This window comes from Hypanus sabinus, chromosome 16 (assembly GCF_030144855.1).
Source record: "Hypanus sabinus isolate sHypSab1 chromosome 16, sHypSab1.hap1, whole genome shotgun sequence".
Classification (NCBI taxonomy): Eukaryota; Metazoa; Chordata; class Chondrichthyes; order Myliobatiformes; family Dasyatidae; genus Hypanus; species Hypanus sabinus.
The window spans coordinates 14,800,738-14,823,586 of record NC_082721.1 but is presented as its reverse complement, the minus strand read 5'-3'; the positions used below and the strand labels follow the sequence as shown (position 1 = coordinate 14,823,586).

Genomic DNA, 22,849 nt, shown 5'->3' with positions numbered 1-22,849 from the left:
CCTTAAACTTGTTTGCAGATTGATATTGAATCAGAATCAGCATCAGGGTAAATATCACCAGCATATGGTGTGAAATTTGTTGTTTTTGAGGCAGCAACGCAATGCAATAATAAGAGAGGGAAAAATGTGAATTGCAGTAAGAATATGTATTAAATAGTTAAATAAGTAAAGCAAAAATAGAAACAAAAAGGTAGTGAGGTAGTGTTCATGTGTTCAATGTCCATTCAGAAAGCTGATGGCAGAGGGGAAGGAGCTGTTCCTGAATTGTTGAGGGTGGGCCTTCAGACTCCTGTACCTCCTTCTTGATGTAGCAATGAAAACACACAATATTCAGTTAATAGCATAACGTATTATAGCAGTTAACCATCTTTGAAATGAATAAAATAAATTAAAGCATATAACATGCTGGTGTTTAAATATTATATTACGCATGTATAAAAACATACATTTAAAGTTATAAATAGGAAGTAGAGGGCTAACAGTTTTTATACAAAGGGTAAAATGAGCTGCCAGAGGAAGCGGTTGAGGCCCTACAACATTTAAGAAATAGATGGAAAGATAAATGGATTGGACAGGTTTAGAAGATTATGAGCAAATGGGACTAGCTTGGATGGAGCATCTTGGTCAGCATGGACTAGTTGGGTAGAATGGCCTTTTTCCCTGCTGTATGACCTATGCCTCTGTGGCTTTTTAAAAAAATAGTTTTTAATAGCAGCGGATGAGCCTCTTGATTAAAGCAAGGTCACCTATCGCTCTAATCTGTGGCTTTCTGTGGCAGTCTCTTCAGTAGATGATTGGAAACTAATTAGGATGGCTGCCAGGTGTGAAACTGGCATCACATCAGGGATCAACCTTGCTCATTAACGTGAACATGAGTTAAAGGATATGGTTTGCCAGTGAGGCAGTTCTGCACGCAGGTTTGTCAAGCAGAGGTCTTCTTGTGTAATTATTCTGAAGATGAAAGCTGAAAGACTCACTTGCTATTTTCTTGTTTTCAAATGCAGGAAATAGTGAACTTCAACTGCAGGAAACTGGTGGCCTCTATGCCACTCTTTGCCAACGCAGACCCAATTTTTGTGACTGCAATGCTGACCAAGCTAAAGTTCGAAGTGTTTCAGCCCGGAGATTACATAATCCGTGAGGGGACCATTGGAAAAAAGATGTATTTTATCCAACACGGGGTGGTCAGTGTCCACACAAAGGGCAACAAGGAAATGAAACTGTCAGATGGTTCATATTTTGGAGGTCTGTGTCTAACTTTAAACCAAATCTGCAGATGCTGGAAACCAAAGTAACATACACAAAACACTGGAGGAACTCAGCAGGCCAGGCAGCATTCTGTGGAAAAGAGTAAACAGTTGACGTTTCAGGCCAAGACTCTTCATCAGGATTAATGAAGGGTCTTGGCTTGAAACGTTAACTGTTTACTCTTTGCCATAGATGTTGCCTAGCCTGCTGAGTTCCTTCAGCATTTGTGTGTATTACTTTAAATCAAGATCACTCAAGGATTGTCAAATATGTCCTATGGCACTGGAGTGATATTGTTCACGTTCTGGTTCTAGTGTTGGTCAATTGTAAAATCTCACCCACAACTATGCAATTGTGGGAAAATTAAAGCAGGCCTGTTATCTGTAAATAAGCAGAAATTATCATTATTGATTTCTTTATCTCGAAAATATGGCACGCAGATCATCTAGTTAACACGTCTTTGAAATATTATGTCCCAGAACAAAATATACCCTCATAAGCAACAGCATAGCAGCTAACAAATGATTCATGTAATGGTTTCTTTGTCCCTTGGTAATAGCACCAACAGTGATCATTAAAATTTGTTAACAACAATGGATGAGATCAGCATTGCTCAGATAAAAAGGAAGTCTGGTAGAGAAGCTTGCTTTCCAAACTCAGGATGTTTTAGTTTTTCTTTTATTAACAAGGCCTAAAAGGGATAAACACAGGAGGTTTTGCAGATAAGAGAAGATCTACAGATGCTGGAATTCCGAGCAACACACAGAAAAATGCTGGAGGAGCACAGCAGGCCAGGCTGCATCTATGGAAATGAATAAATAGTCAACGTTTTGGGCTGTGACCTGTCATTAGGATTCAACAGTTGACATTTTGGGCCAAGGTTCTTCAACAGGATTCATGAAGTCTTGATGAACAGTTTTGGCTTAAAACATTGACTATTTATTCGTTGCTCAAATAGGGATTATTTTTTGCCTGGCCAGGTTTGAACAACTGATCATATAAAATATGTCAAAATGCAATTCGTAAATATTAAACAATGAGACAAAATTTGCACATATAGAGATTAGTGCCTTGACAATGACTGCAATTGAATAAGTTTAATGTAATTATAATAAACATTGTTGTTTGTAAATATGAACAAGAGAAAATCTGCAGATGCTGGAAATCCAAGCAATACGCATAAAATGCTAGAAGAACTCAGCAGGCCAGGCAGCATCTATGGAAAACAGTACAGGTGATGCTTTGGGCTGAGACCTGTCCTGCCAAAGAGTCTCAGTCTGAAATGTCAGCTGTACTGTTTTCCACAGTTGCTGCCCGGCCAGCTTGTTGTTTCCAGCATTTTGCATGTATTGTTTGTAAATATGGCTGTGAGCCAAATGGTTGATTGACCATAAGACCATGAGATATTGGAGCAGAAGTAGGCTATTTGGCCCATTGAATCTGCTCTGCCATTTCATCATGGCTAATCTAATTCCCTCACAGCGTCAGTCTCCTGTCTCCTCCTCTTAACCTTTCATGTCCTGACTTATCAAGAATCTATCAAACTCTGCCTGAAATATACCCAGTGACGTGGCCTCCGCAGCCACCTGTGGCAACAAATTCCACAGATTCACCACTCCCTGGCAAAGGAAATTCCTCTTCATCTTTGTTCTAAATGGACGTCTTTCTATTTTGAGGCTGTGTCCTCTGGTCTTAGGCTCTCCCGTCATAGGAAATATCCTCTCCACATCCACTCTATTGAGGCCTTTTCACATTTGATAGGTTTCAATGAGATCTGCCTTCATTCTTCTGAATTCCAGAGAGTGCATGCCCAGAGCCATCAATCGGTCTTCATATAGTATACCTTTCATTGAGGATCATTCTCGTGAACATCCTCTGAACCCTCTCCATTTTCAATACATCTTCGCTTAGATAAGGGGCCCAAAACTGCCCACAGTACTCCAAGTGAGGCCTCACCAATACCTTATAAAGCCTTAACATTACATCCTTGCTTTTATATTCTAGTCTTCTCTAAAAGAATGCTAACATCACATTTGCCTTCCTCACCACTGATTCCACTTGCAAATTAACCTTTAGGAATCCTGCACAAGGACTCCCAAGTTCCTTTGCACCTTGAATTTTTGTATTTTCTCTGCACTTAGAAAATAGTTTACACTTTTATTTCTTCTACCAAAGTACATAAGCTATACTGGATTGGGTATTCTGTAATGAGCTGGGGGTGATTAGGGAGCTCAAGGTAAAGGAACCCTTAGGAGACAGTGATCACAAAATGATTGAGTTCAACCTGAAGTTTGATAGGGAGAAGGTAAAGTTCTGACTTAGCAGTATTTTAGTGGAGTAAAGGAAATTATAATGGTATGAGAGAGGAGGTGGCCAAAGTAAACTGGAAGGAGATGCTGACATCTTCTGGGAAAGATGAGGAAGGTGCAGGAAAGATGTATTCCAGAAACAAAGAAATACTCAAATGGCAAAATAGTACAAGTGTGGCTGACAAGGAAAATCAAAGCTAATGTAAATGCAAAAGAGAGGGCATACAACAACAAAATTTAGTGAGAAGATAGAAGATTGGGATGCTTTTAAAAACCCACAGAAAGCAATTAAAAGAATCATTGGGAGGGAAAAGATGAAATATGAAAGCAAGCTAACAAACAATATCAAGGTGGATAGAAAAAGCTTTTTCAAGTATATAAAATAAAAGAGTAATGAGAGTGGATCTAGGGCCTTTAGAAAATGAGACCAGAGAAATAATAATGGAGGACAAGGAGATGGCAGATGGACAAAATGAGTATTTTGCATCTGTCTCCGCTGTGGAAGACGCTAGCAGTGTATCAGGTATTGAAGAGCGTGAAGGAAGAGGAGCGAGTGCAGTTACTATTACAAGGAAGAAGGTGTTCAAAAAGCTGAAAGACCTAAGGGTACATAAGTCATTCAGACCAGATGAACTGCACCCTAGGGTTCTGAAAGAGGTAACAGTAGAGATTGTGGAGGCATTGGTAATGATCTTTCAAAAATCATTGTATATCAATAATTCAGATGATAGAATAGATGGTTTTGTTGGCAAGTTTGCAGATGATACAGAGATTGTTGGAGGGGCAGGTAATGTTGAGGAAAGGACTTAGACAGATTAGGAGAGTGGGCAAGAAAGTGGCAAATGAAATACAATGTTGGGTAATACATGGTCATGCACTTTGATAGTAGAAATAAATGTGCAGACTATTTACAAAATGGGGAGAAAATCCAAAAATCTGAGATGCAAAGGGACTTGGGATTCCTTGTGCAGAACACCCTAAAAGTTAAGTCAATGGTGATGAAGGCAAATGCAATGTTTGTATTCATTTCTAGAGGTCTAGAATATAGGAGCAGGGATGTGATGCTGAGGCTTTATTAGGCACTGGTGAGGCCTCACCTTGAGAATTGTGAACAGTTTTGAGCTTATCTAAGAAAAGGCATTGGAGAGGTTTCAGAAAAGATTCATAATGGTGATTCTGGGAATGAAAGGGTTATTATATGAAGAATGTTTGATAGCTCTGGGTCTGTTCTTGCTAGAATTTAGAAGAATGAGGGGAGATCTCATTGAAACCTTTTGAATGTTGAAAGGCCTAGACAGAGTAAATGTGCAGTGGATGTTTCCCATGGTGGGCGAGCCTAGGACAAGAGGGCACAGCCTTAGGATAGAGGGGCGTCCATTTAAAACAGATGTGGAGAAATTTCTTTCACTACAGGGTGCTGAATTTGTGGAACTTGTTACTGTAGGAAGCAGTGGAGGCCAGGTTGATGGGTGTCAAAGCAGAGATTGATAGGTTCCTGATTGGTCATGGCATCAAAGGTTATGGGGAGTAAGGCTGAGGAGTGGGGGAGAAAAGGGTCAGCCATGATGGCCAAAAGGCCTAATTCTGCTCCAATGTTTTATGCTCTATAACTATACACCTCCCGATATTGTATTCCATCTGCCACTTATTTGCCCATTCTCCTAATCTATGTCCTTCTGCAGCCTTTCTACTTCCTCAACACTACCTTCCCCTCCACCTATCTTCATATCGTCCACAAACTTGGCCACAAAGCAATCAGTTCTGTCATCTAAATAATTGGCATATAATGTAAATGAAGTGGCCCCCACACAGACCCCTGAGGAATAGCACTAGTCACTGGCAGTGAATAGTGCATTAGATGGCTATTCCATGGCCAGTTGACAAAGTTGAATGGGGTTTGAGTATGCTGATCAGCTAAATAAGGTTAGGTAGAATTTAGTAACAACGGATGTGAAAAATCTGGACAAAAAATAAGAGAGTAAGGATGTAAGCATCCAAAACAAACAAAAACTGCTTGACCTGCAGCATCTGTGGAAGCAAAGGGACAACTGACATGTTGGAACACGACCCTGCAGCAGAACCCAAAATGTCAACCATCCCTATGCCTTCACAGAACCTGCTTGACCTGCTGAGCTCCTCCAGCAGTTTGCTTTTCACTCCAGATCTTAGCCTCCTTGGTCTCTAGTGTCTGAATGTTTCTTTTAAAAGAAGAAAATCTGGAAGTTAATAGAAATCGATTGCCAAGTACCTTAAATGTCAAGTCAAATCAAATTTATTCTTTTTAACTATATACCGAGATGTTTCTGTGGACCATGGTGTAAAGCACAGTCGTACAGATAACACATGATAGCTTCAAAAAGAAAGAATTAACTCAGCAAATGAATTACGTATAGACAAACAAAGTGTATAAATTAAATATTGTAGGGTACGGTACAGGTTATCTGGTGTCACTTCAAATGTGATATGACAGGGAGCTCAGAAACCTAATGGCCTGAGCGAAGAAGCTTTTTAACCATTCTGACCGTTATTGTCTTTATGCATCGTAGTCTCCTGCCTGATGATAGAAAGTCAAAGAAGATGCTGGATGGATGGGTGGAATCCTTGGTAATACTAAGAGCCCTGCGTGTGCAGTGCTCCCGATAAATGTCCCCAACGGATGGTAGGGATACCCCTATGATTCTCTCAGTTGTCTGACTGTCCTCAGTAGGGACTTCCAGTCTGACTTTTGGCTGCTCCCATTCCTTTAACCGGTGGGATTGTTAGCTTTATATTACTGGATGTTACGCTAATCTAAGTAGATTGCCAAGCACTTGAAATGAGTGTTAGAGCATCTGAAGACTACTGAGTATATGATTAAGCAAGAAAGAGAAACTTTACTCCCGCAGGCTTCACATCATAAAGTTGCCAGTTTTTGATTTAGATTCAGATTCATTTATTTATCACGCGTGCGTCAAAGCATACAGTGAAAGGTGTCGCTGGCATTGACAAGCTGAGGATGTGCTGGGGGGCAGTCCACAAGTGCTGCCACGCACACTGGCGCCAACGTGGCATGCCTGCAATGCTCAGCAGAATGACACAAGCCACAGCAACAACAACACCAAAACAAGCCCCTTTCCTTCCATGCACTGACAGTTCTCCAACCCCCAGGACAGGCCGCTTCCAGGCTTCCAGTTGACTCATGGACTCACAGACCTCAGCCACAGAATTGCCAAGTGGACTTGCAGACTCACAGACCCAGAAGGTATTAGCTGGACATTCTGTACTGCCCTGCATAATTATGGCTGATACTTAACGATACTCCATACCTCCTTGACATTTTATGCCCTCAACTACAAATACATTTTGATTTGGACATGGGGAGTGAAAAGATTTTTGCTGTTCTACAGAGTCGATTTTAATCTTATAAAATACCTTCTTGAGTTCTTTTTCTGCAGCAATTGTGAATCCCATATTAAATTGTTCAAGTTTATTATTTTGCTTCAGTTGAGGATTAGTGGCCTTTTAAGCTTCGCCAGAGACCTTCTCAAGTCAGGAGGCTCTTGTGACTCCAGATGCTTGAATCTAATTTTGTTCAAAGTGCTCTCAAAATAATTGTTGATTCAATATTAACAGCCTGTAAGTGTAGATTGTGATGAAAACATCACTGAAAATAAACTTAATCTGCAAAGGACAAAATAGGTCATAAAGCTAATTAGCATTACACATCAACAGTTTTCTACACGTTCACTTGGAAGTAAAAAACAGTTCTGAAAACACTTGCTTTTGGTTAGGACATGATGAGACAGCCTGACCAAAGCAGGTGCAGGATTTAGCTATACGATGAAATCACATCGGTGATTCCTGTGCTTTCTCACTCATTCTAATGATTTCTACATCCAGCCCAATACTGACCTCAATGGTTTTCTGGGATCAGAAGGGGATCTTATCTTGTGTGACTATCTCTGGTTCAAACTAAACCACATCTTTTATAAGGGAGATGCACAGAGTCTAGAACTAAGTCAGACCTGGAAAACAGGGAAAATATGGCACTGTATAGATCTGAGCAGGTTCTGGAATTATGAAATACTGGAATGGAAACTGTGGAGGTGGATTACAGGAAAAAACATCCAGTGACATTTGGACACAGTCTAACTGCTCTGCATAATTCTTTGAGACTTTTACTGATATGACACCTTGCGCAATTCATCCCTCAGCAATCAGTGCTGCTGCCTCCCTGTTCCAGCGACCAGGGCACAATCTTAAACTTGAACCTCCATGGAGTTTGTACACTTATCTTGTGACCACGTGGGTTGCCTCTTGTCCCAGAGGCCTTTACTAATTGTGAATTACCCCTAGTGTAGGTGGGTGGCAGGGAGAATGAGGGTGACATTAGAGACACCTCTGGGAAAACTGGTTACAGGGAAAATAAGAGGGGGGCAATGGGATTGAAGGAAATTGTGAACAGCACGGTTCCCCCTAAGCTGCATGGGCGTGTGACCAGACGGTAACTGAAATGTTCCCATGAACAGAGACTTTGTTGCTGCACAAGTGGAATTCTCTTGTGTATAACGTTCTTGTATCAGCAAAACCAAAGCCAAAGCAATTGCCACTGCCGGCAACCCTACGGATTTGTTATACTTGCATGACACGTCCTCATTCCAATAATTATAGCTCCAAAAGTTGACAATATGTATTCAATCCTTTATTAGCATTTAGTAAATATGAAGTGAAGAAACATAAGCATACTCAGGTGTAAGCTAAGTGTAATTGACTATTATTCAAGGGTCATCAAAAGATATAACCTCCACCGGTCTCCAGCTACTATAAACTGCAACGAACAAAATACGAGTTTGTGACTTATTCCCTCACTTTTACCACATCCCCACTCATGTCACTAGTTACCACAATAAACATGCAACACAGAATACAATGCAGATAAAGAACAGGTGCAAGGCTCCTATAGTTTTATTAAAGTGCTGCACAGTTTTTAGACCATGTAAAGATTTCCTTCTTAGAGCAATGGTTGGTCCAGCTAGCTGTAAAAAAAATTAGAGGGAATATTCACAAGGAAATCTGCAGATGCTATAAATTCAAACAACACACACAAAATGCTGGTGAAACACAGCAGGCCAGCCAGCATCTATAAGGAGAAGGGTCTCGGCCCGAAACGTCGACAGTGCCTCTCCTCATAGATGCTGCCTGGCCTGCTGTGTTCCACCAGCATTTTTTGTGTGTTGTTGGAGGGAATATTGGTGCACAGTCTCAGAATAGAAGGATGTCGCTTCATAACAGAGAAGGGGAGGAATTTCTTTACCCAGAGGGTAGAAAATCTGTGGAACTCATTGTCAAGGATGCCTGCGGAGGCCAAGTCATTGGGAATACTTAAAGCAGAGGTTAATAGGTTCTTAGTAAGGGCATCAAAGGTTACAGGGAGAAGGCAGGAGAATGGGGTTGAGAGGGAAAATAATTCAGCCATTATAGAATAGTGGAGCAGACTCAATAGGCCAAATGGCCTAATTCTGCTACTATGATCTTATGAATATGGCATAGGTTTAAGGGGGTAGACCTCCCATTTCATAAGGAAGAAAGACTATAAGACCTAGGAGCAGAATTAGGCTGTTTGGCCCATCAAATCTGCTCTGCCATTCAATCATAAGAACATAAGAAATAGGAGCAGGAGTAAGCCATCGGGCCCATCAAGCCTGCCCCGCCATTCAATCAGATCATGGCTGATCTGTCCATAAACTCAGCTCCATCTACCTGCCTTTTCCCTATAACCCTTGATTCCCTTACTATGTAAAAACCTATCTAACTGATTCTTAAATATATTCAGTGAAGCCTCAACTGCTTCCCTAGGCAGAGAATTACACAGATTCACCACTGTCTGGGAAAAACAGTTTCTCCTCATCTCCGTCCTGAATCTTCTCCCCTGAATCTTGAGGCAATGTCCCCTAGTTCTAATCTCACCTACCAATGGAAACAACTTTCCTACTTCTATCTTATCTATCCCTTTCAAAATTTTGCATGTTTTCATAAGATCCCCTCTCATTCTTCTGAACTCCAAAGAGTATAGTTACCGGCGACGCAATCTCTCCTCATAGGTTAACTCCTTCATCCCTGGAATCAGGGCTAACTTATTTTTCCTCTGGACTCCATTCTCCTTCCTTCTCCCTGTAACTTTTGACACTCTTACTAATCAAGAAACACCTTTCCTAATCAAAAAAGTATGAAAGAAAATCTGATTGTGGGGCAGTGTAACTAGATGTTGTCCCCTTTCACTGTACTGAAATGGTGTTCTCACCCACAGTATGTCTGCCAAATAATATATTTCACCTGTCCTTCTCTTGTACCTCGTAATAAACTCCCTGAAAGAATATTACCACTACTTGCAAATCCGAAGTATGAAATTAGACTTCTTCAGCTCCAACTATCGATAGTTAATGAAGAGTCAAGGATTGTTAACTTGCTGGGTTAGAATTGTAGGCCATTTATTTGTCTGACTTTTTTTATAAAAGTGCTTCCAAGCCAGATAATTAGAGAGCATACAGTAAGTATAAAGTATTATCATGAGTTAATAAATTTTCTCCACTTAAATACTACTCATTATTGCTTTTAAGTAAATTTGTCTCAAAGGTGAATGAAAACCTAATTTTAACATGCAATATAAATCACGTTTGAGATCATTTCCATATGAAAAAAACATCAGTCCCTGAACTAGACCAGGAATATCTGGTGGTGATTCACAAACATTCAAAATTTTCTCTGCTTAAATGCACACTCGTTGAAGATAATTTGCTAGAGTTCCAAAAAATGAAGGGTGATCTCATTGAAAGCTATTGAAATGTGAAATGCCCAGATAGAGTGGATGTGGAGGGAATGTTTCCTATAGTGGTGGAGCCCAGGGCACAACCTCAGAATAGAAGGGCATTATTTTAGAACAGAGATGAAGAGGAATTTATTTAGACAGAGTGGTGAATCTGTGGGTGGCTGTGGAGGCCAAGTCATTAGGTATATTTAAAGTGGTAGATGATAGTTTCTTGATCAGTAAGGGTGTCAAAGGTTACAGGAAGAAAGCAGGAGAATGGAGTTGAGAGAGATAATAAATCGACCATAATGGAATAATGGAGCAGACTGAAGATGTCCATAAGCCTGGTGATGTATGCTTTCATGGTTTTGTACACTCTGCATGATGACAGGTCATATACAGTCATATACAGCACAAGGCACGAATAACACAAATAAAATAGCAGTAGCATATGGTCACAAAATTGAATTATTGTCTAAGTTCCTGAGTCCATGAATGTTGCAGCAGTCTGTAGTGGAACGCAATGCAGCTTGTCTTCTGCTGAGCGGACACTGGAGGGCAGCACTGATGTCAGTATGGGCACTGTGCCACACGGCTACTGGTACTGACTCTGACGCCTCTCTCCTGGGAGGCTGCAAACAGGCGACACCGTGGCATGAGGCCTAGTCCTCCCTATGACAGAGGCCTCACCCTCCCTATGACCAAGACCACTCAGCTCCCACACCATCGGACTCATCAGTAAACCAGTGAGCCGGACTTGCACATTTCTAATGTCCAACAGGATCTTGCGGTCACAAGTAAAGCGACTCAGCCAATCACTCGCTGTTTGACTGCACACTTCCTTCATGCACCATCACCTCCTTGTAATAGGCAGCAACATGGTTTGCACCAAGTCCAGCTCCTACAGTTTCTCTGCCAAAGAGTAACTCCCTGAAGAGGTAGACCTGCAGATCTTTAAGCTCTTAATGTCCAACTGGGTCTTGCAATCATAAAAAATATGCTTAAAAAATACAGCGACACTTTTGCTTGGCCCAGTAGAAGCTGCTGCATCTGAGTGCACCACCATCTTGCAGGAAATTTAGAAGATGGATTCTTGACGTCACAATCTACTTGAACATGGCCTTGCCCCTTACTGTCTGCCTGCACTTTCTTTGTAACTGGAACACAAGAGCACAATGCTATTGCTTTTCGCTTGTACCACCTCAATGTACTGATCTGTTGAGATAATCTGTATGGATAGCATGCAAAACAAGGTTTTTCACTGTACCTCAGTATATAACAGTAATGAACCAAGTTGCATCTTTGGGAGCACCTATGCAGTCGCAGGGAGAAATTCCACAGTGACAGCATTACAAGCCAGGACTGAACCAGGTTATTGGAGAGATATGCAGCAGCAGTTCAAATAGCTGCATTAACACAAAAGATTCTGAATCTTGAGCAATATACACAAAATGCTGGAGGAACTCAGCATGTTAAACAGCATCAATGGATAGGAAATATACAGTCAACTTTCCAGGCCAAGACTTCATCAAGACTGGAAAGGATGAGGGCAGAAGCCAAAAAAAGAAGGTGAGAGGAGGGGAAGGAGTACAAGCTGGCAGGTAATAGGCAAGAGCAGCTGAGGTGGAAGGTGGGTGGGTCAGAGGGGGATTGAAGTAAGAAGCTGGGAGGTGGTAGGTGGAAGAGGAAAGGGACTGAAGAAGAAGGAATCTGATTGGGGAGGAGTGGCCCACAGAGGAAAGGGAAGGAGGAGGGGCACCAGAGGGGGATGATGTGCAGGCACAGAGAATAGGAGGGGTGAGAGGGGAATCAGAATGAGGTTTGGAAAAGGAGAGAAGGAGGAGGGGGAAGAAATTACCAGAAGTTGCATCACTCATGTTAACAGTGACTAGAAAACAAGGAGTGTTGTATTCTTCATACACATACATAAAAAGCAATCCTGTTGACTTCTCAAAACATATCAAATATTCACTGGAGAATGCCCAGGCAAATTCCAATGTAATCAGTCTGTGTCCACTCTGACATATGCTTTGTGGAGAACAAACAAGGAAATGGGAAGACTTGCAACAAGTCTAACTCTTTTGCCATCCCGTGAGTCACTGGTATCTGCCTGCCATGGAGACAGTGCCTTTAGGGGGATAATGACCATTACTGAACATCGGTAACAAAGCGGCAGAAAATTTCAGAAATATTGATCCCACTGAGTCCCACACAGGTCATGATTCAACAAATCTTTCATTGATCTCTTATTTTTCACCAGTTTTGTGATTAATTAAAAGAGATCTGATCAGCCATCACCTAGTGATGTTTTAGAAGTGCAGTCCAATTTCCAAGCAATGATATATCACCTTTTGTTAAGAACTGTTTTATTTTAGCTAGTCTCACAATTTTGATACTATTTCCAGGACATTATTCAGAATGTTCCACATCTTTCATGGATTCTATTGTATTCTTTTATGTTTCTGTTGGTGCCTGCAAGAAAATGGATCTCAAGGTTGTGTATGGTTAGATACTTTGATGATAAATTTACTTAGAACTTTTAAATTTTGACCATTAGCTAGGTTTTAATATCCCACGTACTTCACATCTCACCCTCATATTTTAATTACATTGCTATTTTTAAAAATCAACAAACGTAAAAAAAAATTGCTGATTTGTTGGTGGCGTGTGGTTAGCACACATTACAATACCAGTGACCCGGGTTCAATTCTTGATGCTGCCTGTAAGGAGTAGGTATGTTCTCCCCGTGACCGCGTGGGTTTCCACCAAATGCTTTAGTTTCCTCCCACAGTCCAAAGACATACCGGTTGTTAGGTTACTTGGTTATTGAAAATTGTCTCATGATTTGGCTAGGATTAAATGGGGGGATTGATGGATGGTACGACTTGAATAGCCAGAGGAGCTTATTCCATACTGTATTTAAATCAATCAATAAATAACATAGCTGTGAAACTATTGTGTTAACGTTTGAGAAGTGTGTGTAGTTACAAATATATTGAAATAATTTCTGAAAGGATTAACACCGCTCCTTCAAATTTCTTGGAGCATTTGAGATGAAATAAAATTAAACTGCCCAGTATAAATTCTCTTTTTCCACACTGGTTATTTCAAAGATCACATGATTATTTTGCATGGTTGAAATATTTTGATAAATATTTTCTGATTACTCTTCAGTCAATTAATTTGTTAAGTAAAAGTTCTACTTTAGAACAGGACTTTGTCAATAATGATTAACAAAATAATAATTACAATGTCTAGCAATTGTTTCTTGATTTACAACTTTAAACACTCTGTATAATGGTGTTAATGCTCTGCCTCCTACACTATTACTTAAAGTGATTTCTTGAACCGGTGACCACAAATGATTGTGAGGATGAATCCACTTTAATCAGGACACCCTATTGACAGTGAAATGTGAAAATGTTCCATTTGAAGTTATTTTCTCTCATTAGACCAAGGTGCGAATAATATATAGATAAACCATGCTATATTGAATAGGGTACAGACTTGAGGGGCTGAAAGCCCCCAAAAACACATAACCAGCAATAATTAATAGCGAGTGAAAACAAATGGTGAACAAAACTACTGTTGTAACATCTTCATCACATGAATTAGGGCATCAAATCAGTTATGGTTGCTTCCCTGAGCTACAACTGTGCTCAATTCTTTTCTAATTTACAGAAATCTGTTTGTTGACAAGAGGCAGGCGAACTGCCAGTGTACGGGCTGATACATATTGTCGTTTGTATTCTCTCTCGGTGGATCATTTTAATGAGGTGTTAGAAGAGTACCCAATGATGCGTCGAGCCTTTGAGACTGTTGCCATCGACAGACTGGATAGAATAGGTATGGTATGAAATCCTTGCGTCTGTTCAATGTCTTCTTTCTAATCTTCTACAAATAATTGCTCATGAAGATATCGAGTTTGATTTTACATTTGTAGGTAAAAAAAATCACCACTTGGTTTTGTTGAATATATATTCCCAACTATGCCCTTTAAAATTCTTTGTATCCTAGCAACAGATAGTCTTGTCATAGAAAAAAAACTATTTACAAGGACATCACCTTTTTAAATCACATCATCTTCCAATGAATTTTTAAACAACAAATTAACTTTGCTATACCATTGAGTATTATACTGTACAATAGTATCATACAAGTATTACAACTGCATGTTTCAAATAAGATTGCAAAGGTCTGTCGAAAACTGGATGTTTATATTCATTGATTAGCCAAAAGATAGATTATGACTTGCTAGCCCATTTGATTACTAATTTACTCTCTTGGTCTCATCTTCCTAACAGTGAAGAATGAAATGTTAACTAGATAAAATTATTATTTTAATGGGAAAGGTGATTTTATCACCCTGTATTTCACCTTTATTTAAAGCAGGGGTTCCAAACCTGGGGTCCATGGACCCCTTGCTTAATAGTATTGGTCCGTAGCATAAAAAAGGTTGGGAACTCCTGATTTAAAGGGATTAGAATTGCACGTAAAATATTTCTGCCTTATATGTAATGGACAAAAAGACTGTACTTTTGTGGATGAAATCACTCTTTCTTATATTTGTCTGTTGATAGCTAATTAGATGTTGGCTTGGTTCCGATTTAGCTCTCCAGCCACAATCCAGAACAATTCTTGTTAATGAGGACAAGTGATGGCGCTTTGTCAACGTTCCATCTTTGGAACGAAATGTTAATAATAACCCTTTAAAAGTAGAATGGAATTCTTCTGGTGACCCAACCAACATTTCTCCCTGAAGTGAAAGTAACCTAACTGCGCAATTGGGATTTGTGTGGGACCTTGTTGCATAGGAGTTGGTTCCACATAACCATAGGATTAGTGAACTTTAATATTTATTTGGTAGCATTTGCAATCTCCTAAGGTATTTCATCTCTAAGCTCCTTAACTGAAGCAACAATCCTTCTCCTTGTTGCCCTGTGCTTACTAACATGAGCCTTGTTTTCTCTAAGATAGGACTGATGCTTTGATTTATGGGTAACTCATAGCAGTGTCCTGTTGGCACCCCGTTACTCATTTAGGTATCAATAGCCTTCAGCTATTCTTTGAAAGTTCTTGCTTTCACTCCTGTTGGGAGAGCACACTTCTTCAATTGGGCGTTTGCATAGATTCTGACAACCCTCCCCCCCACCCCTTTGGAATGACCTGTATTGGTTGATAGTATCCAGACAGAAGAAGCTGATGAGACATGTAGATAAGGAAGATCCGCCAAATATACCACAGACATTAAGCTGTGCATGACTTAAAATAGAAAAGACTTTCATACACGTTTACAAACATAATTGTTATTATTATATAGCATGAGTTCAAACGTCAATTAACTAATATTTTATCTAAATAGTACCTCATAGAAAACTTGTCACTTTTTGGATTGACTGTTTTGATGCAATCCTTTCTCAAATTAGCTTCAATTTTTCTTTTTATTATATGACCATTTACATGTTCTTGGACTTATATCAAGATAGTCCAAGAAGCATTTCCGAGGTTTTCATTTTCGTATCGTTTTTACTTGCTTACTGCCTGTTACACTGCTGGCGTTTAGGGCAGCAGCGAAGGTCCTCCATCTCTGGCGGTGTTCAGGGCTTCCTTCATCATGTCAGTAGCCTCCTGTCAGTTTTCACTACTGTCAGTCATGCAAGTCCAAGAATATCATCGCACTCAGACATAGAAGCATTCTTCATTGCTGTTTCTTTAACAATTTTGTTTGACCGGTCGGTGTTTTTACCCCCGAGCTGAAACCCCCAAACCTGGAGGACCGGTGGACCGCTCTTAGTTTGTCCTCTACCCTTTGACCTGTTTGGCACAGGTGACCCCACCAAGACCCAAACTATGAAGCACTGACTCCAGCCAACATAGCTGTCCGGGTCATGAGGCACGCAAGCTTCCAAACCACGATTAGAGTGTGATCCTCATGGAGGCTTCATATCTAAACTTCTATGTAATTGTAAAACAATTACTTGCTTTTGTATAATACTTGCACCACGATAATATGGAATGATTCACACAGAAAAGTATCCAATTTGTTCACTAATTATGGTGTGTTTAACTTGCTAACCCTCTTTTTAGAGTGTTTGAATTTGCACACACTGACATGGTTTCCTCTACCATAAGGTATTGATGTAATTAATGACAATTTGCTACTTTTTCCATCAGCGCTGGGGAAGGCAAACTTAGATGAAATGACAAAGGCTGTGGGTTTAAATACATCCGTGCCTATTAGACTGTTGTGAAGACAAAGCCAGTGCCTAGCAACTGTGTTGAGCATGGAGCCCTTTAATAACTGTAGAGACAACCCACAGGTGCCGATGTTCACAGTCATATTGGTTTACCTAACTCTGATAGACGTTTCTGCTCCCAGGAGCAACTTGCAAAACAACCAAATTAAGACATTGTATTCTTTACCTACAGCCGCAGCTAGTATTTGTTTCTTTCCATGTATCTGTATTTCTCCATTATTTTCTTTTGCATTTATGAAATCTACTAAAACAATTTCATTTTTTGTTGATTGTATTGCATTTCTTTCTTCTGCTGTGAATGCCTGCAAGAAGATGGATCTCAAGGTTGTGTATGGTAACATATACATACTTTGATAATGGATTTGCTTTGAACTTTGAAATGAATTTTTTGATCCATTTATTAAATGGAGGTCTGCCACTTTTAGTGCAATACAATGCTGTGGTAGTTTAGAGGGGCTTTCTCAGTCTTGCTTACTTTTGCACAGCCAATCCAACCTCAAGCACCTTGCCAATTAAAAAAAATAGTTCCCCTTTTAACCAGTTGATTATTTTCAATTTGAAGTTTCTGACTTCATTAGATTCAATTGTCACATATGGCGAACACTAACCACATGTTACAAAACATCAGCTTTGATGTTCATCAGGATTGCTACCTGGAATTATGATGTTGTAGCTATTAGTGAAACATGGTTGCAGGAAGGGTGTGATTGGCAACTAAATATTCCTGGATTTAGTTGCTTCAGGTGTGATAGAGTAGGAGGGGCCAGAGGAGGAGGTGTTGCATTGCTTGTCCGAGAAAATCTTATGGCGATGCTTTGGAAGGATAGATTAGACAGCTCCTCTAGGGAGGCTATTTGGGTGGAATTGAGGAATGGGAAAGGTGTAGTAACACTGATAGGGGTGTTTTATAGGCCACCTAATGGGGAGCGTGAGTTGGAAGAGCAAATGTGTAAGGAGATAGCAGATATTTGTAGTAAACACAAGGTGGTGATTGTGGGAGATTTTAATTTTCCACACGTAGATTGGGAAGCTCATTCTGTAAAAGGGCTGGATGGTTTAGAGTTTGTGAAATGTGTGCAGGATAGTTTTTTGCAACAATACGTAGAAGTACTGGCTAGAGATGGGGCAGTGTTGGATCTCCTGTTAGGGAACGCGGTAGGTCAGCTGACAGATGTATGTGTTAGGTTGAAAGGACAGGTTAAAGGTTTGAAAGCACCATGGTTTTCAAGGGATATTAGAAACTTGGGTCGGAAAAAGAGAGATGTCTACAATAGATATAGGCAGTATGGAGTAAAGGAATTGCTCGAGGAGTATAAAGAATGTAAAAGGCATCTTAAGAAAGAGATTAGAAAAGCTAAAAGAAGATACGAGGTTGGTTTGGCAAATAAGGTGAAAGTAAATCCGAAAGGTTTCTACAGTTGTATTAAAAGCAAGAGGATAGTGAGGGATAAAATTGGTCCCTAAGAGAATCAGGGTGGTCAGCTATGTGTGGAGCTGAGGGAGATGGGAGAGATTTTGAATGATTTCTTCTCTTCGGTATTCACTAAGGAGAAGGATATTGAATTGTGTAAGGTGTGGGGAAACAAATAAGGAAGTTATGGAACCTATGACAATTAAAGAGGTGGAAGTACTGGCGCTTTTAAGAAATTTAAAAGTGGATAAATCTCGGGGTCCTGACAGGATATTCCCCAGGACCTTGAGGGAATTTAGTGTAGAGATAGCAGGAGCTCTGATGGAGATCTTTCAGATGTCATTAGAAACGGGGATTGTGCCGGAGGATTGCTCATGTGGTTCCATTGTTTAAAAAGGGTTCTAGAAGTAAGCCTAGCAATTATAGACCTGTCAGTTTGACATCAGTGGTGGGTAAATTAATGGAAAGTATTCTTAGAGATAGTATTTATAATTATCTGGATAGACAGGATCTGATTAGGAGTAGCCAGCATGGATTTGTGCGTGGAAGGTCATGTTTGACAAACCTTATTGAATTTTTTGAAGAAGTTATGAGGAATGTTGACGAGGGTAAGGCAGTGGATGTAGTCTATATGGACTTCAGCAAGGCCTTTGACAAAGTTCCACATGGAAGGTTAGTTAAGAAGGTTCAGTCGTTAGGTATTAATGCTGGAGTAATAAACTGGATTCAACAGTGGCTAGATGGGAGATGCCAGAGAGTAGTGGTGGATAATTGTTTATCGGGATGGAGGCCGGTGACTAGCGGGGTGCCTCAGGGATCTGTTTTGGGCCCAATGTTGTTTGTAATATACATAAATGATCTGGATGATGGGGTAGTAAATTGGATTAGTAAGTGTTCCAATGATACTAAAGTAGGAGGTATTGTGGATAATGAGGTGGGTTTTCAAAGCTTGCTGGGAGATTTCTGCTGTTTAGAAGAATGGGCTGAATGTTGGCAGATGGAGTTTAATGCTGAGAAGTGTGAAGTTCTACATTTTGGCAGGAATAATCCAAATAGAACATACAGGACAGAGAGATCTAGGAATAACAGTGCATAGTTCCCTGAAGGTGGAGTCTCATGTAGATAGGGTGGTGAAGAAGGCTTTTGGAATGCTGGCCTTTATAAATCAGAGCATTGAGTACAGAAGTTGGGATGTAATGTTAAAATTGTACAAGGCATTGTAAGGCCAAATTTGGAATATTGTGCACAGTTCTGGTCACCGAATTATGGGAAAGGTATCAATAAATTAGAGAGAGTGCAGAGACGATTTACTAGGATGTTACCTGGGTTTCAGCACTTAAGTTACAGAGAAAGGTTGAACAAGTTAGGGCTCTATTCATTGGAGCGTAGAAGGTTGAGGGGGGATTTGATCGAGGTATTTAAAATTTTGAGAGGGATAGATAGAGTTGACGTGAATAGGCTGTTTCCATTGAGAGTAGGGGAGATTCAAACGAGTGGACATGATTTGAGAGTTAGGGGGCAGAAGTTTAAGGGAAACACGAGGGGGTATTTCATTACTCAGAGAGTGATAGCTGTGTGGAATGAGCTTCCTGTAGAAGTAGTAGAGGCCAGTTCAGTTGTGTCATTTAAGGTAAAATTGGATAGGTATATGGACAGGAAAGGAGTGGAGGGTTATGGGCTGAGTGCGGGTAGGTGGGACTGGGTGAGATTAAGAGTTCGGCATGGACTAGGAAGGCCAAGATGGTCTGTTTCCATGCTGTGATTGTTATATGGTTATATGGTTATAATGTACTAAACATTCAACCATCAGGCTCTGGAACTGGCATGGATAGTGTCACTCACCTCAACTCCGAACTGATTCCACTACCTATGGACTCACTTTCAAGGACCCTACAACTCATGTTCTCGGTGTTATTTTTTTATTTGCATGATGTGTCTTCTTTTGCACCTTGGTTGTTTGTCAGTCTTTATTTATGTATAGCTACTCATAAATTCTGTTGAATTTCGATAGTTTCCCAATAATGACTACATAGAGTACAGTGCAGAAGTCTTAGGCACATATATATAGCGAGAGTGCCTAAGATTTTTGCACAGTACTGTAGTAATTTTATGTATTGCACTGTACTGCTGCCATAAAGGAAGACAATTTTCATAATTTTTGTGAGTGATGATAAACCTGATTCTGATATGGGTCTCTATTGCGGACTGAGAGTGGAGAAGGGGCAAGGAGATGGGAATCATAGTCAGGAAAAGGGGAAGGGAGAGGGTGGGGGAGTGGGAAGCGCCAGAAAGACATACTATAGTGATCAAAAAAGATAGTTTGGAATCAAATGACCTTGCCTGGTGTTGGGTGTGTTTGCACCCATGTCACCCCCCTGCCCTGCCACTCCTTCTTGGCCACCTGTTCCACACCCCTGCTGTGGCGGTCTACCGTTGCCATTCCTAACGTCCTTTGCTCCCACCAGTTTTCAAACTCTCTCTCTGCTCCACATGGACAAATGCAGTACTATGCATACTCATAGGCACCTTAGCTATATATTTGTGCCTAAGCCTTTTGCACAGTACTGTAAACATATACATACTTTGACTTGAAACACTGGAGTTTATATTTGACATTAAGTAAGAGGATAATTTGTGTTTTGGAATAAATACATTTGAAATCAGAAAAACCTAGCGGTATCAGAATCAGGTTTATTATCACCGGCATGTGACATGAAATTTGTTAACTTAGCAGCAGCAGTTCAATGCAATGCATAATCTAGCAGAGACAGAAATAAAAATAGTAATAATAAATAAAATAAAACATAATAATAAATAAACAAGTAAATTACATATTTTGAATAGATTATTTTAAAATGTGCAAAAACAGAAATACAGTATATTAAAAAAGTGAGGTAGTGTCCAAAGCTTCAAAATCCATTTAGGAATTGGATGGCAGAGGGGAAGAAGCTGTTCCTGAATTAATGTGTTTGCCATCAGGCTTCTGTACCTCCTACCTGATGGTTACAGTGAGAAAAGGGCATGCCCTGGGTGCTGGAGGTCCTTAATAATGGACACTGGCTTTCTGAGACACCGCTCCCTAAAGATGTCCTGGGTACTTTGTAGGCTAGTGCCCAAGATGGAGCTGACTAGATTTACAACCCTCTGCAGATTCTTTCAGTCCTACACAATAGCTCTTCCAAACCAGACAGTGATGTAGCCTGACAGAAGGCTCTCCACAACTATAGAAGTTTTTGAGTGTATTTGTTGACATGTCAAATCTCTTCAAACTCCTAATGAAGTATAGCTGCTGTCTTGCTTTTTTTGTGACTACATCAATGTGTTGGGACCAGGTTAGATCCTCAGAGAGCTTGACAAGCAGGAACTTGAAGCTGCTCACTCTCTCCACTTCTGATCCCTCTATGAGGATTAGTATGTGTTCTTTCTTCTTACCCTTCCTGAAGTCCACAATCAGCTCTTTCATTTTACTGACGTTGAGTGCAAGGTTGTTGCTGTGGCACCATTCCACTAGTTAGCATATCTCACTCCTGTACGCCCTCTCGTTACCACCTGAGATTCTACCAACAATGGTTGTATCATCAGCAAATTTGTAGACGGTATTTAAGCTATGCCTAGCCACACAGTCATGTGTATACAGAGAGTAGAGCAGTGGGCTAAGCACACACCCCTGAGGTGCGCCAGTGTTGATTGTCAGTGAATGTTAGGATGTCGAGGATCCAATTACAGAGGGAGATACAGAGGCCCAGGTTTGGCAACTTCTCAATCAGGATTTAATAGTAAATGAAAGGATTAAATTTATTATTGTCAGGGTGACCCTCTTTATCCTATTATTTCTTAGGGAAGGGCTGTAAGAACAATGGTTCTTCAAGTTAACTGGCCATCTAGTTGGCATTTCCAGATTAGATACTCTTGGCTGAGGCAATTCTTTGGGCAGGAGAATTTCAAGTTCAAGATTATTGTCATTCAACCATACACATGTACACCACCTAATAAAACAATGTTCCTCCAGGCCAAGGTGCACAACACAGTGCATATAAGTCATATACAACATATTACCTAAGGTAATATTACCACAAATAGATTAACAAATAATAAGGTGCATTTACCACACAAATTCTGCACTCTGATTGATCTTTCATTGATTCTGTTATAGTTACTATTCTATAGATTTGCTGAGTATGCCCACAGGAAAATGAATCTCAGGATCGTATATGGTGACATGTATATACTTTTGATAATAAATTTACCTCGAACTTTGATAAAGTAAATAGTATACGCTACTGGCACTTTCTATGTGATGAACCTCGGGTGATGGCAGGAAAGGGAGCTCAGTAGACTCATGGTCTGGGAGAAAAGCTGTTCCTCATCCTAACAAGTCCAAAGTTTCTCTATCTGTTGGGTAAAAAAAAATCTTCTTATCCACCTCTTGAATGGTAGGCCCTTATTTTGAGTTTGTGACCCCTTGTCCTATGCACCTCAGACAGAGAAAACAAAACTATTTTGCATCTCCTTCGTCATGCCTTATGAATTTTGTATGTTTCAGTGACATTTAAAATGAAATGAAAGCATTTGCAATTTATAAGCATGAGATTCAGCAGAGGCTGGATATCCAGGGAAACACACACAAAATGCTGGAGGAATTCAGCAGGTCAGGCAACACCTATGGAGAGGAAAAAAAAGTCAATGTTTCAGATCCTGATGAAGGGTCTCAGCTGAAACTATTGACTTTTTATTCTTCTCCATAGATGCTGTCTGACCTGGTGAAATCCTCCACCATTTTGTATAATTTAATATTTATGCTACTCTGCTATATTTTTTATCAGCAGAAGAGGGGAAATCA

General features: G+C 40.2%; 1 protein-coding gene across 1 annotated transcript in view; it reads left to right on the top strand.

Moving 5' to 3' along the window:
- Positions 1-22,849, top strand: part of hcn2b (hyperpolarization activated cyclic nucleotide-gated potassium channel 2b) — a 162,594-nt gene that overhangs the window by 130,531 nt on the left and 9,214 nt on the right. The window contains exons 6-7 of the mRNA XM_059991162.1: positions 1,005-1,245; positions 14,023-14,187. Coding sequence (XP_059847145.1) covers positions 1,005-1,245; positions 14,023-14,187 — 406 coding nt within the window. The remainder of the gene's footprint in view (positions 1-1,004; positions 1,246-14,022; positions 14,188-22,849) is intronic.